The sequence below is a fragment of the Scylla paramamosain genome, chromosome 22, assembly GCF_035594125.1.
Source record: "Scylla paramamosain isolate STU-SP2022 chromosome 22, ASM3559412v1, whole genome shotgun sequence".
NCBI lineage: Eukaryota > Metazoa > Arthropoda > Malacostraca > Decapoda > Portunidae > Scylla > Scylla paramamosain.
Genome location: NC_087172.1, coordinates 18,184,930 through 18,199,891, shown reverse-complemented (window position 1 = coordinate 18,199,891; position 14,962 = coordinate 18,184,930). Strand labels below are relative to the sequence as shown.

The 14,962-nt window shown below is 40.0% G+C and overlaps 2 protein-coding genes across 2 annotated transcripts in view; both read right to left on the bottom strand.

Moving 5' to 3' along the window:
• Positions 1-363: 363 nt before the first annotated feature.
• LOC135111715 (programmed cell death 6-interacting protein-like) lies at positions 364-9,665 on the bottom strand. The gene is made up of 11 exons (XM_064025342.1): positions 9,407-9,665; positions 6,961-7,079; positions 6,483-6,610; positions 6,145-6,298; positions 5,707-5,885; positions 5,111-5,299; positions 4,536-4,853; positions 4,045-4,238; positions 3,578-3,776; positions 3,276-3,428; positions 364-3,157 (listed from the first exon to the last, which is right to left on the bottom strand). The coding sequence occupies exons 1-11, from the start codon at positions 9,616-9,618 to the stop codon at positions 2,417-2,419; spliced, it is 2,586 nt and encodes an 861-aa protein (XP_063881412.1). The 5' UTR covers positions 9,619-9,665; the 3' UTR covers positions 364-2,416.
• Positions 9,666-12,504: 2,839 nt separating this feature from the next.
• Positions 12,505-14,962, bottom strand: part of LOC135111714 (disks large-associated protein 5-like) — a 6,800-nt gene continuing 4,342 nt past the window's right edge. Inside the window, exons 3-7 of the mRNA XM_064025341.1 lie at positions 14,761-14,894; positions 14,332-14,421; positions 14,042-14,185; positions 13,581-13,713; positions 12,505-13,375 (exon numbers count right to left, since the gene is read on the bottom strand). Of these exons, the coding sequence (XP_063881411.1) occupies positions 13,230-13,375; positions 13,581-13,713; positions 14,042-14,185; positions 14,332-14,421; positions 14,761-14,894 (647 nt within the window). The 3' untranslated portion in view covers positions 12,505-13,229. The remainder of the gene's footprint in view (positions 13,376-13,580; positions 13,714-14,041; positions 14,186-14,331; positions 14,422-14,760; positions 14,895-14,962) is intronic.

Genomic DNA, 14,962 nt, shown 5'->3' with positions numbered 1-14,962 from the left:
GGAAGATTCACCATCACATTACTGATACCATGAAATGTGCACGAGTGTTAAAAAGGCAAGCAACAGTGCTACAAGTCACAATTAACTAGTTAACCATGCCTCCAATAATCACTATTTGCTGAGTGTCACAAGACAATATTAATATCACGTCACACCTGACGGTTCCTTTGCCCATACACATTATACTCGTAATTCATTCAAATATTTCAAGATGAAGTTTTCTAGGGAAATATTGCATCACGCTGCATTAGCTGATACATGGTACTGCTCAAACAGAATCAGGATGTCCATTGTGCAAAATATGTACATATCATAATTTCATGTGTTTCATCACAATGTGTGCAAATGTATCTAAAAAGATAATCAGGCTTTATGGTTTTATTATGATATAGTAATATATTGTGACAAAATATTTTCCAACAAAATTTAAGCTGTGATTTGCTTTTTTTGTCATTGTTACAAGCACTATTTACAATTCTACACACAGCATACCTTTAGAATGAAAACTCTCAAAATAAAAACAGGTGTATAACTATGAAAATATTCTAAAGATTACTTTGATTTAAGGGTTATAGTGACAACACAGGACTCCAATAGTCATCATCAGTTCCTTCAGACCAAAGAAAAGACTACTGAATAATGAAATATACATGAAGTAACTTACAACCCCTCCAAGTTAATAAATTCTACTCACAAAGAAAAGCACAGTGGGTATGTATGTTCTGTGCCATCCTAAGAGCTGCAAACAACAATAGTCTTTCTCTTTCTCTCTCTCTCTCTCTCTCTCTCTCACACACACACACACACACACACACACACACACACACACACACACACACACACACACACACACACACACACACACACACACACACACACCCTTGCTAAAGCCTAATCATATACACTTGCCATCAACAAGCCCTATAATATCAAAACTAAGTATGCTGTTTTATCAAGCTTTCTTCTTCCTCTCCAACATCATCTCTCAAGATTTGCATATTTTAACACATGAAATATGTATATATAACATAACACTTATTTTCCCATTTTTTCAACACCATCTGTTCCTTCTACATATATTGCAAGAACTATTATCAGACTTTTGTTGCAAGGGTAAACACTTTCAAAACTTCAGAGAGAGGGAATGCTGGCCCACCATTGATGCCACCAGGAGCTCACAATTTACATCAGTAACTGCATTCAACACAAGGAGAAGAGGTTTCAGTGTGGAAGATGTGCCTCACATAGTCTCCACCTGGCCATTGATTCAAGGCCTAGACCTCTTAGTCAAATAAAATGTTTTGTGTATTGTTTAATTTTATATATATGTATAAAATGTCCTTAAATATTACGATAAATTACTTCTGTGACACATGGCTGATAGTCAGTAAGAAGGGCAATTGAACTGACTTGACTGGATGAAAGAGGCTTCTTTGACATGAACAACAGAACATATTGAGTCCCTGATATGTAAATATATCACGCAAGTTCTGTCATTCATGAGTTTCAATTACAGACTTTGTTTGACCACTCTTGCTCATGAACCTACTAGCAAACAGCTTATGTCAATATGAGTTTTACAGACACACATGCTCATCATGGCACTTAGACTTCAGAAAAGTGCTCAATATGTCTGTAAATCATATTCCCATGCACAATGCAATAAGCTGAAGAGCACAGGCCTCACCTTGTAATAATTACTAAGTGCTCTGCTATCTTTATGTGACGGCAATATATTTAGATCAGTAGATATATTTATTAATGCATAGTTTAAATATCATTTTGCTCTAAAGTATGTGAACAATAAAATATTTCATGTAACATGCAACAAATTGTAGGAGCAATTTTCTAACTCTATCCTTCCTGGATTGCTCACTAGGATAAGATGAGGCCAGTGATGCACACTATATATGCACTAGCAATTGAGGCCCAGTCAGCCCATATTTCAGCCAATATATCACTTTGGATCACACTAAACAGTACTGCATTCCTCAAAGGTAATTCCCTATGCAGGTAACATTGAAACCAAAGATTAATATGTAAGTCTTAAAGTAAAAATGATTAAGGCTACATGTCACAAATAAATTCAGCTACAAAAGGCAAATATAAAACTTGGCTAGTATATGATGCAAATATCTAAGAGAGGACAAAAATGTACTGTAACAAAATCGTAGGGGGGAAAAAAAGGAGTATTCCAAATGTGGAATGCTTCAAAGAAATACACAGCATACACAGTAGTTCCCTGAAGCTGCATCCATCTGGCAGCCACAGCAGCACCTTCACATCACACTGCACACACTACAACCCAACATGATCAGTTACTCACACACCAGTAATGATATTGCAAACTAAGCATAAAGATTGGCAAAAAGTTTTTAAGTATAAGCTTCTCTTTTATAATTTACCATAAGAGGGATCACTGTTGTGGGGGATGGGGTTGTGGTGGGTAGGGATAGCTAGGGTAGGGTTGCTGAGGGTATGGTGGATATCCTGGCTGCGCAGGAGGATGCTGCTGCTGTGGCTGAAAGTAAGGATAGTACCCCTGAGGCATGGGTGTGTACACTGGATAGCTCTGGTACACATACCCTTGAGGAGCTGGCATCCCTGTTGGATTGACAGGATAGGGCAGGCCTCCTGGCTGAGGGGCACCATACATCTGAGGAGCCTGAGGGGCTTGAGGGGCCTGCACAGGGGGTGCCCCAGGTTGTTGTGCTGGTGGGGCTCCTGGCTGAGGGGCTGCTGGCTGTGGAGCACCCTGGTAGGGGTTAGGAACAGTGGGTGGAGGAGGACGGGGAGGAGGAGACTTGGCAGCAGCGTCCTGATGGTGGGCAGGGGTGCTGGGGGTGGTGCCCACCTTCATATTAGCCAAGCCCTGCGTCAGGTCCCGCATCAGCTCCTCCTTCTCTGTGCGGCGAGCAAAGCAGAAGTCGTTGATCTTTCCTTGGAAATTAACCAACAGTTGGGTGAGGTCATTGTAAAACTTTGTGCCCTCTGTCAGATTACTGCGGAGCTCATTGAAGGTATCATAGGCAGCTGCCAGCTTCATCAGCATGGCTTCCCGCTCACCACCAACACCAGTCGCAGCTTTACAGAAGTCAGCATGAGCTTCCTGAATATTTTTCACCAAGCCTTCCTGGCGGTCCAAGCTTTCTTTCACCTGTAATGAAGTATTTAATATAAATGAAAATCATACATAATTATTAAGAAGCATGATCCACACTTCCCTACCATGTGTCTGGTTCTCCACACTTTTGGAACACAGAATAACAACACACCTGCTTCTGCAGGGGACCAAACAGCCGACCCAAACTTTCTGTGGAAATGGCAACTTCATTGATGGTTCCATCTTGAGACAATGCATTCAGGAACTCATCTTTCATATCTGCATTGGCACTCTTCAGCTCACACTCTATGGCATCCCTCTCAGCCTGCAATGTACAAAATCATGTCTTCACCTAACTCACTATAAAGTAATGAGTGACAACATACACCAAAACTCCCTATCTCCAATGATATTTATCTATACTCTCAATACCCACTCACCTTCCTGAATTCACAAAAGGTCACAGATGCCTACCTTGAGAGTCTCAACATCCTCCATCAGTTGCTTGAGCCTCTGAATGGCTGGATTGCTGCCATTGTCACTGGCTCCAGCAGAAGGCAGAGAAGTAGCCAAGTTTTCAGGACCAGCTGAGAGCAAGTCCATCCCTTCCTTATGCTTATCATACTTCTCTCGGATGGTGGTGTCTGCTGATACCGCTGTGTCTATCACATTCCTGCACAAGCAAAAGGATCAGATCTATCAAGCGATGCTTTAGTTATAAAGAGGCTATGTACCACACTCTTAATAGCTGTAACTGATGCATGACCTACTGTGCATGCATACACACACACACACACATGCCCTCCTCCACTTTATTAACTTTTCAAAGGTAAGGTTACCACTTCCAAAATAACAATTATCAAATAGAAATAGCTACAATAAAAATTTCTGCAGATGTTCTTAAGGAAGAGAAATTTTCAGCTTAGACACAGAGTCCTAACCTGTATTTCTGAGCATTGGTTTGGAAGGTTCCCGTAAGCTTGTCTGAGGGTGTCCTAGTCCACCGTTCCTTGAACTGAGCACGCAGTTGGTTGTCAGATTCTTTCTCCTCTGTTAGCTGCCTTTCACATTCCTCCAGCAATTCTCTGTTCCTTGTAAGCAGCTCTGGCAGCTCCTTGATCATCTTGTCAAGAGCCTTAAAGGAAAAATATTGTCCTTGTACTGTGCACTATCATCTACTTCTTCATTCATTCATAAAATATCATTGCAATTAATTCTTTTGCACCTAACATCAGAAATCATGAAAAGGTAGCCAAGATAGCAAGCCACATTATTAAAAATAGGACTTGTTTGTTTTATGCTGGCATTACACAGCATGATATTTCTTTCATAAACATTGGTTTCTATAAAATCAGTTCTGAACATGAATTCATAATATTTATACCTTGAAACATTCTTCAAAATCACATTAATATTAGTCTACACCACCCACCTGAACACCTCCAGCCTGGGCCACAGAGGCAGATTTCTCACGCAGGGACTGAGGAACCTTCTCTCCCCCGACATCTTCAATGGCTGCTGGCAGGTTAAGGGAGGCCAGGATGGAGTTGAGCAGCTGTGTGCTCTCTCTCAGCTTGCCAATCTCCATGCTGACAATCTCCTGCTTGCGGGTGTCATAGGCTGCCAAGGCCTGCTGGACGCTCACAGGCACTAAGGTCTCAAACAAGTCAGTGAAGTTAGCACTGAACTTCTCAGGCACTGGTGTTGCCTTGGCCACAACAGCCTTGTCTATGCTTGCCAGGGACTTGAACTGGAAGGGAATGTGGCCCATCAACTTTTAGTGTAATACTGCAGCACCATTCATAGTTATATTAGGCAGCAACTTTTAAACAACCACAGCCCCCACATAAAAGGAATATCACAGCAACACAAAATTTTCATGCTTTAGAGGCTATATGAGAAAAATAATCAGTAAAGGCATATCATTAACAAACTAAGCAGGGATGTTACAAGTGATGCTAATGATGAATTATGGCATAGAAAGTAATGGGTAATTAGGTATCTTACATCTGGCACAGCCTCGTGATAAATGAAGTTGTTGTCCTTCACAGCCTCATCCAGCGCTCGCTGTGCACGGCCAACATTCTCCTCAAAGAGACTTGGGTCCCCAGCACGGGTCTGGGCTGTCTTGAACAGCTCCACAGCGTGTTTGAGTCGGGCAATCTCCTCACCTACTATCTTCTTGCTGTTGCATACCTGAAGTTAGTACCACACTATTATATATGGAGAGAGAGAGAGAGAGAGAGAGAGAGAGAGAGAGAGAGAGAGAGAGAGAGAGAGAGAGAGAGAGAGAGAGAGAGAGAGAGAGAGAGAGAGAGAGAGAGAGAGAGAGAGAGAAATCATTAAGGAGCTCATTGTTTCATTAATATGCATTACCAGGATCAGGGATGGGCAAGACACAGTGATGGAAAAACTATTTGACACATTTCACTATTAGTAAATAACTTTTGAGTATTTAACAAGGGAAACTTAAGAGGAAAATAAATAAATAAATAAATAAAAATCTGAATAAAGAGTGTGGAGGCATCAACAAAATACATAGAAAAACAGAGTATCCATCGAATATCAAATCCATGATAGTATTAGCCACAGCCAATACTCACTCTACTCTGGTGGTACTCGGCCAGGGCGTGGTAGCCGGCCTGCCTCCCTGCCACATGGGGGATCCAGTCACGGTCCCACAGGCCTTTCAGAGTCTCTCTCTGGAGATGCTTCAAGGCTTCACCAAACAAATCTTCACACTGGGAACATAGTTTGGCCACCACCAGGTCCTTCATACGATCTACAGGACAGATGCTCCATCATTACCTCTCATATACATGTTGATGTTCATCAGCTGCATGCAATACCTCTTTATTCCCTTCTCTCACTGCAGCTTGATGTAATTAATATGAAGATGACAAGCACACACAACTTTTTATAAGGTAAGAGAGGCTCTGGCCAAGGGCAACAAAAAGGAAGAAAAGGCCCACTAAGGTCCCCAAAGGAGAGAGCCAAAAGGATCCAAAATTAGAGAAGTGTCTTAAAATTCTAGTACATACCATTTATGGCCTTCACAGCAATCACCTCCTGTGCCTGAGCCACACACAGACTGGACAGTGCTGTTAGTGTCTCAGGCTGCAGGTCTGGTGTGGGCTCCTGCTGCACTGCTGAGTGGACAATGCCCTTCAGGTGGTTGAAGATTCCTGCAGCACTCTGGGGAAGCACCATCAATACCAATAGCAACACCAAAACACTGTCATCCCAATGCTTAACATACAAAGATTGACTGCTACATTTTATTATGGAGGGCAAGCAAACAACTAAATAAACAAGTGATATATTCTTTAGAAATCAGATAGGAACTTTATTATGCTTTTTAGGAAATTCCCATACAAACCTGGAACAACTTCGCACTGAGCTTCAGGGCATCATCTGAGGTGGGGTTTTGTGCTGCGGCAACTTGGGTCTGCAGTGCGGCAATGTTGTACAGCACACACACCTTCTCATATGACAAGGAGGCCACCGCTGTAGAGGAACCAGGGGACAGTAAAGTTATGGTTGCAAACACACACAGTGCAGCAAAGCCTCATTACCAGACTCTCATATACTGGCTATCTACATTAATGCTCTAAACAGATCTATGGTGTTGTCAATAAATTAAAGTGTCCAGTACAGTTGCTGCAGGTGTAATAAGTTGGGGCGTTTACCATAATCCTGAAAGAGTAAACTGGTATCTCCATTCAATCTCTGAACTCAGCATATAGGACAGAATGGCCAATTGCTTTCTCCAACAACCTCAATCTAGGTAGTCACTTCAGCACAGCCATTTACATCAACTATCATTCCATCACACAGGGTGAAGCACCAGTACTTACTAAGGCTGATACGGCCACCAAAGATGGATCCCTTGTCAAAGGCATCTTTCCATTTGAAGGGAATCTGTATCTCTGATGGAGGGATCTTGGACTCCAAGGCAACAATCTGGTCATAGTACCTGCAGTGATGCATGAATGGAACTTGCTTATTATTCAGCCGCTCAAAAGTTTATATGTTCTAAAACAGCTCCTTACATAAAAATTATGTCAATTTTGTATAGGCATCTAATACATGACTTTCATAAATTCTAAAAAGAAAAGGTGATGTAATATAAATGTTTTACATTTATGATGAAAATATTTTTCCCCCAAAAAATATATGTATGCAAAGATCCTAATTTGAAAAGACATCTCCTAGCACAACAGCATCACTACCATAATTCCTCCATACCTGGTGATTTAGTCAGGTAGCAGCAACACATGGCTATAGACAGAAAATACTGATCCTACTTATGAAAAGTGCACCTTCATTACTTTCTATTTAAACATATAGACCATACTGTTCACCCTTCATGATGTAGCAGAATTAAATTTAACTGCAGGTTTCTTGTAGATAAATAAATAAATAAATAAATAAATAAATATATATATATATATATATATATATATATATATATATATATATATATATATATATATATATATATATATATATATATATATATATATATATATATATATATATATATATATATATATATATATATATATATATATATATATATATATATATATATATATACAGTAATACAAGGAGATGGACAGGATATGGGAATGGAGCTGTAGAAATCAAAATTAAATTTAACCACAAGAAGTGCAAAAAGCAGACGTATTTATAATTACATGAAGGGAATTTGAATTATCAGTAAAGTTACAGAATAGAAGGAACAGAGTGATATATTTTAAACAGATTATTAACTGAGAAACATATAAATAAAATAGCGAGGAAAGTTCTCAAGTTGTTAAGGACGCCAAACATGGCATTTACTCACTCAGGTGAAGGGATGATGAGGAAGAAAATATTTACAATGATATGTCCAAGGCTTGAATATGCAGTAATTTAAGTTCACCTCAAAAGAAAAAAATGTAAAAAAGGAATCAGAAGAGTAGAGAACTGCAACCAAAACTTTACCTAATTTGAAAGACCCATCTCATAAAGAGAAATTGTCAAGGCTACAGCTCCCACCCTTAGAACTGAGAAGGGAACAATTACAATTATGGTTTAGTGATGAAGGGAGCAGAACAACTAAAAAGAGAACCTGTATCTGTGAAACAAAATTGACATGACAGAGACATGGAGACAGCTGAGAGGGCCACTTGTTGGAAAGACATTAAGAAGTACAGCTTTCTCCAGAGAAGTGTAAAAGTCTGCAATAATGTGGATAAGAGAGTGGTCCACAAACAAAGTATTTATGACTCTAAGAGAAAATTCAATACAAGCAAATATGGAGAAAGGACAGCATAAGCATAATCACTTTCCTTGATCCCACAACTGGGTAAATACAATTAGGTAGATACACAAGAGGACAAGATGAACAGGATTACTACCCTTCCACTCTTGCTGGGTTGGTTATAAGGCAATAACTCCTTGACTAAACAAACTCAGTTCATTTCTATCTGGCCTAGGATTTTAACTGACTGTAACAGTCCATGAACTCTCAGCTGTGAATCACATGTGCTAACCCTTACACTACTGGGTTGTTATCTTGATAAAAACAGATAATACATTAATACTAATAAAAGTACTATCTTATCAGGTATATTACTCGTGACGTCCGTTTCAGGGAACAATTTCTTTTTGTTAGAATACAATAATTTATCCTTTGTTCTGATTAATACATATATATTTCTTGTGTAGAGAATGAATTTCATGAATTTGGTTTCTAGTTTTCAGAATAGATTTGGCTATTCAATGACATGGAGAGTCAAAAATACATACATAATAAGTATAGACATCCAACGATCTGCATCTCCCAGGGACAAAGGCAAACAGCATCCAGTTATCCCCCCACCCCCCCCCCAAAAAAAAAAGGAAGCACTCCAATTCTTTCCTAGTAAAGTAGGATGAGACATGAGTAGACATGCAGGTGGCCTAAACAGTGGGTACAACTGTCATGACGAAACACGGGGCAAACAACTGACATAGAAATGTACATTAAGCACAAAGATGTGTTGGCAGTGTTGTTATTATAATCATAAGTGGCACTATTACTAACAGTAGTAGTGACAACTATGATTACCATGTTAAAGTTTCAATGAAGAAAAAACCACAGTGAGTTTCGCCTTCTTTGTCAGAACAATGAAATGAGAAACACACCTTGGTCAGGAAACATAATCCAGCCGCCACAGCCACGAGGAAGGACAGGGAAGAGACACATGACATGAGGACGCGCTATACAGGAAGGGGCGAGCACGTGACACTCAGTGGCTGGCAGATCCGCCTCACCTGTACAGGGTCTCCAGGGATGATTCATGGTTATCTAGAGTCCTGCACACCGCTGAGTTTCGTAGCCTGGCCAGGTCGTTGATGGCACTCACGTAGCTCTCCTGGTCTGCCGTCTGGTAGCGGGAAGTTATCAGATTTTTCAGCGGCTTTAGGACATCAATGTCTGATGCCTTTTTCAAGGGAACGCCAAAGGTATCCGATCCGGTCGTCATCCTGGCGAGGGTGTGCAGGAACTGCCGAGCGCTGCCGTGACGTCAGATCTAAACAAATGGTAAAAGACTCGTTGCCAAACTGTCATTTCAACAACTCACCAAATATGACTGAAAAATTATCACACATCATACAGGTTTCTCATTAAAAGTAAACACAATTTTCTTGTTTAAGTCTGGCACTTTTTTTTTAAATAGGCAAGTAGCTAAGAAGATCCATTAATTGGCTCGTAGCTAGTCTCTGAGCCTCAGTTAACCGCACATTTATGTCATTTCCGTAGATTCCTTCCCATTTTCATTGGTCTATTCACATCATATGACTTTGACTCAAGTGAGTCACTTAGCCTTAGTAACTATCAGTTTTCAGCTCTCCATGCCACCGTTTGAAACAAATTTGAGATACATGTCCTTGTTAGATTTTTTCTCAAGATTAACGAGATTTGTATGTTACGTATTGTTGTTTCTATGGTCTTTTCTTTTCTTTTCTTAGAATCACTATAATCTAACAGTGTAATGACTATATTTAGCCAGCCACACGCAAACAATGTTTTTTCCAAGACAATACTGAATGCATAATGCTGCGGCAAACAACACGGGCGGGGCCATCCCGGGGCATGAGGCCCGTGGGCGGCGAGAGGGTCACGGGAAGGTGGGTTGGGTGCGCTCGGCCTTGAGAATGTCAGGCTTGAGATAAACCGTTGTAAAATCCTTTGTCACTTTCTTTCCTCTAGGTTGAAGGTCTTTCAATATTTCTTAGAAATGTGACATTGAAGAAGGATGTGCAGTATTTTGGTGCCTTTACTTCATCAGTTTGTTAGTTATATACGATTTAAAGGTGTTATTAGTGTACAATACATTACCTGTCTAGTGAATCCTTTATTATCATAGCCAACTGTTGAGAGTAACGGTTGGGATGAAGAAGACTGACTCTGTTCTTGAGTAACGGCAGGTTTTCCTCCTCACAGCTAGTGTGTCTGTGCTCTTTGTGGAAAGCAAGGAAAGGACTGTTGGTGGTGGAGAGAGCGCACTGACGTGTAATGAGCACCGCTCAGAGCTTAGAGTAGACGATATGCTACAAAGACGCACAGGTGCCATGCTGTTCGAAGTCTCTATGAGGAGACGGATAGAAAGGGTGTGGCCCGCCGGAGACAATAATTATGATGGTATTGGCGATGTGTGACCTCTCAGCCTCAGCCTCGCACCTTAGAGGTTGTTCACGTCGCACTCCCAACTGGCACAGTTTAGCGAGACGATAACGGACTGAATGAACCTGGTTGTCATTGTGGACCTTTGTCTGCGGCAATCTGGTCACCTCAGTTACCTAGTGTGACGGCAAACTCGGCGGGCTCTCTCTGCGTCAGGAGAGAGGTGATCTCAGCCAACGGGGTGTCGCCGTAGAGTCGTAGATTGCAGTGTGCATGATAGCACAATAAGTGTACAGGTTGCAGCCATACCCACAACACCTGCTAAGTGGAGCAGGAGCCAGCAGAGCCGCGTGCATGAATAGCTAGGAAACTTGCTAATTTAGGTGTTGGCATGGGACTACCACTTGTATGGAAAGCGGCGGATGACATCCCTGGGGGAGACACGGTTGTCATCACGCAGTGAGTGGGCCTGGTATTTCAGCAAACATTTGGTATGACGATACACTGTACATGAGCGTCTATTTTCCTCCCTCTTACGGTGCACCATAACTCGGTCTTAGAAATGCCACCTGACCACCGCCCGCAGCCCTCCCCTCCCATTTTTTTACATTCACAAAGACGCATCCCTCGAAGCAGGGATTACTGTCATAACATTTGAAGAGCACACCGTTGATCCACCAGGACACATCCTCCTCTCAGAGGGACCGACGCGCCGGACGACGGACGCGTCCTGCTCACTACGCCCACATCCGTTATGAGACTGCACTTGGTGCAGATTTATTCTAATTTTATTCCCTCCTCCATTTATTGTAGTGGTCATATGCGTCTACCTTACACTACACCCTACACAACATTCTGAAACATTTCTTTGTATAACACTGATCATTATTTCAACATGGCAAGCATTGAAGCTCGTAGATGATTCAGATCATGTTAATTGAAAAAAATGAGTATGGATTCTATCACATTAACCCCACGACGTGGGCAAGGGACAAGGTAGAGACTGACGTCCGTAAGGGCACGTAACAACAGCCTCTCTCAGTATTCAAGATGAATCCTCCACTGTCCGTGCGTGGGATGGCTCTTCCTCAGGAATACACCAAACTCATCATTTGATATGAATCAGTCAGTCAATACCCTTATGTCATATACCTGGGCATCATTGTGGTAAAGCGAATAAAAAGTTATGGAAATGCAGCTGTTTATGATCAGACGTCTAGTAAAGGTTGCACAACTCACCACCAAACACTCCCGCATGCATTTGGAAATTAGTGTGACTGAATAATGAAAAAAGTTTTGGGAGCTGAAAGTATATGTACAAAACAAAGGTAATGCAATTCATATCTCAATAGAGTATGAAAATAAGGTTTTCAATAAAAATATTACGTCATTTAGAAAAATTTAGGAAAATTTAGGAAAATTCTTGTACAACTTCATTTAATTTTACAAGTCAGTATTTACGTTTAATTCAACATCACTGAAATAAAACATTATCTGTAATATTTTGGTTAACTTCATAAAATCCTGGATAATATTACAACTATCCACACAAACCAGATCATTGTATCACCATAATTTCCAATCCTCTAAGGAAATGGTTCAGGGTAATACTGATGAGCCAGTGGTTCTTCATGGAGGTAAGCTGCCTGACCAATAGTTGAGCAACACCTTGGACTAATTGTGAAAAATGGAGATATATGAACAGAGGTTAGAACTGAAGACATGGGAGAAAGACACTAAGATGGGTGTATGTAGAAATATATGTATTTCGTGGCATATATGTATGAATATATATTTTGCTTCAAGCAAAAGCACTTCTCTAAGTATAATACTTGACTTTGGAACCTTAACCTGAGTACATGGTACTGCACATTATGAACTGTAATTTGATAGGAAGTTTCAAAATAAATGACTGATCAATAAATGATCTATCAGTAAACCATCAGTAAAACAGGTAAATAGGATCTCTACCATATGAATAATACACTTATTTCTGAAAGTGAACTATTATGAAGAATTAAGTGTGTTTGTGTATATTTTGAAAAAGCAACCATAAAAAATATTGAAGTAGCAATATGCAGTTTGTCATTAATACTGCAAACCTTTGGAGATTCTTTACAAAAACTTATATATATATATATATATATATATATATATATATATATATATATATATATATATATATATATATATATATATATATATATATATATATATATATATATATATATATATATAAACTAGACACTTGAGACCTGAATGCAGAACTAAACATCATCTCCCTGTATTTAAGTAAACTATGTAGTGAAACAATAACAGTAAAGAGAATAATGTATCAGAAACTATATTTCAGGCACATGAGTACTGCTTATATAACTATAATAGATTGCCATGTTTATACATATTATATGCATGTGTTGAAAATGGAAGACAGGTACCAAGAAATCTTGAAAACTACATCAAAATAATTCAAAATCCCAGTTTCTTGCCAGAAGCCTTAGCCTTCATGGAGCGAGTGACCCGCATGCAGGGAGAGTAGTCCTTGTGTACAACAGGTGACATGTGCAGCTGTTCCTTGAGGAGTGATGACGCCAGCACCCTAACCTCATCCCGACCTGGAGACACATGGCACTCAGTAATTGGCTTCCTCCTCCCACCACAATACAACACTTATACAATCTGAGTTATTTGACAGATGCTCCATGGCTATCCTTTAGATTAATTTCTCATTACTTCTACATATGATGTTTCACAGGTGAGTGTGGCATGTGACAACACTAAAAAAATAATATACATATGACTGAAGACAGCAATACTAACCAGGTGTGTGATGTTTTAGTGCTGCCTTTGTCTTGACTGGCTTGATGGGTGTCTTGAAGAGGTTCTCCTGCTGCTTCTCCTGGACCTCCTTCAGAGGACTCTTGTTCTCCATACGCACCACAAAGTGGGATTCCTGCCAAACAATGAACCATTACTTCTCAATGAATCACATAACCTTACCTACCACTATCTTGTAAGCCTTTTAATCCTAAATTATAATTAATCACATAGTATTCAGAAAGATACCACACACCTTTTATATTTTCCCAAGTAAAGCATAATGTGCAAACCATCCTGTCAGTAATACAGTCCTTGTTAATCTATGAGGAGAGTATCTCTTTATGAATTTGTTGCTACAGTACTCATTAGCAATACTTGTGAGAACAGAACAGAAATAGAACAAAGCTCTCTCCTTCCCCACCAATATTATTTGTCCACAAGCAGATATTCTCCACCATTACCTTTACATCTCCATTGGCATTTTCTTTTTCTTGCTTGGCTTTGCGGCGTGCTGCCTGAATCATGGCCCGCAGGTCACTGTTTCCTTGTGCTGGCTTAGGCGGCCCCATCTTTTTTTTCTCAATCTTCTTGATGGGAGGCGGCTTCTGGTGGGGAAAGTGATATTTGAGGAAGCCCATAATAAACAAATCAGTTACCATTACCATAAGCATCACATCAGGAAGGAAGGTGAGATGCACACAAACCTGGCCCAGACTTGCATGGTGTCTAGGCCAGGCCAGCAGAGCCTTACAGTGAGTGGTGGTGCTGATGGCTTGTTTATCACCCAGCCATTCTTCTCCAGGTTCTTAAGCTGACTGAATTTGTTCACTACATCCTCCACCTGTCAGAAAGAAAATGTTAATGTAAATTCTTTCATATAATCTGACATAAAGAGAGAGAATCATACAATAAGCAATTGGGAAACAAATACACAGCATAAAAAAAAAAAAAAAAAAAAAAAAAAAAAATTAAGTACCATGATCATATCAAGCTTCAGAATTATATACCTGAAAAGAAAATTATTTTAATGTAATTATTCTTAGAACAAACAGACATAAGCAAATTAACAAACAAAAAACTTCAGGCTAATGGTAAAAAAAACGATAAAAATAAATCAATAAATAAAAAATATACATTTATCCCAGCACCACAATTATATGAAGCTCCACAATGTAGGTACCTGGATGTATACAATATCCCAGAAGCCCTGAAGATCTTGGCAGGTGACCTCTTTCTCCCCACGCTTCAGTTCACAATCATCAATGAGCTCAGAGAACTGAGTGAAGCGTTCCTTCATGAGCAGCTCAGCTTGACCTGCACCAACACTCATATTAATAACACTCATGAACCTTGTACATGTGGCAGGAACTTGTGCTGGACCA

What these genes read in the sequence shown, in the direction of transcription:
- LOC135111715 (XM_064025342.1), bottom strand. Translation starts at nt 9,618, where the DNA reads ATGACGACCGGATCGGATACCTTTGGCGTTCCCTTGAAAAAGGCATCA. An exon ending in TCCCTGGAGACCCTGTACAG is followed by an intron (nt 7,080 to 9,406) that starts GTGAGGCGGATC and finishes GCATCACTGCAG; the next exon opens with GTACTATGACCAGATTGTTG. An exon ending in TGGTGGCCGTATCAGCCTTA is followed by an intron (nt 6,611 to 6,960) that starts GTAAGTACTGGT and finishes GTTCCTCTACAG; the next exon opens with CGGTGGCCTCCTTGTCATAT.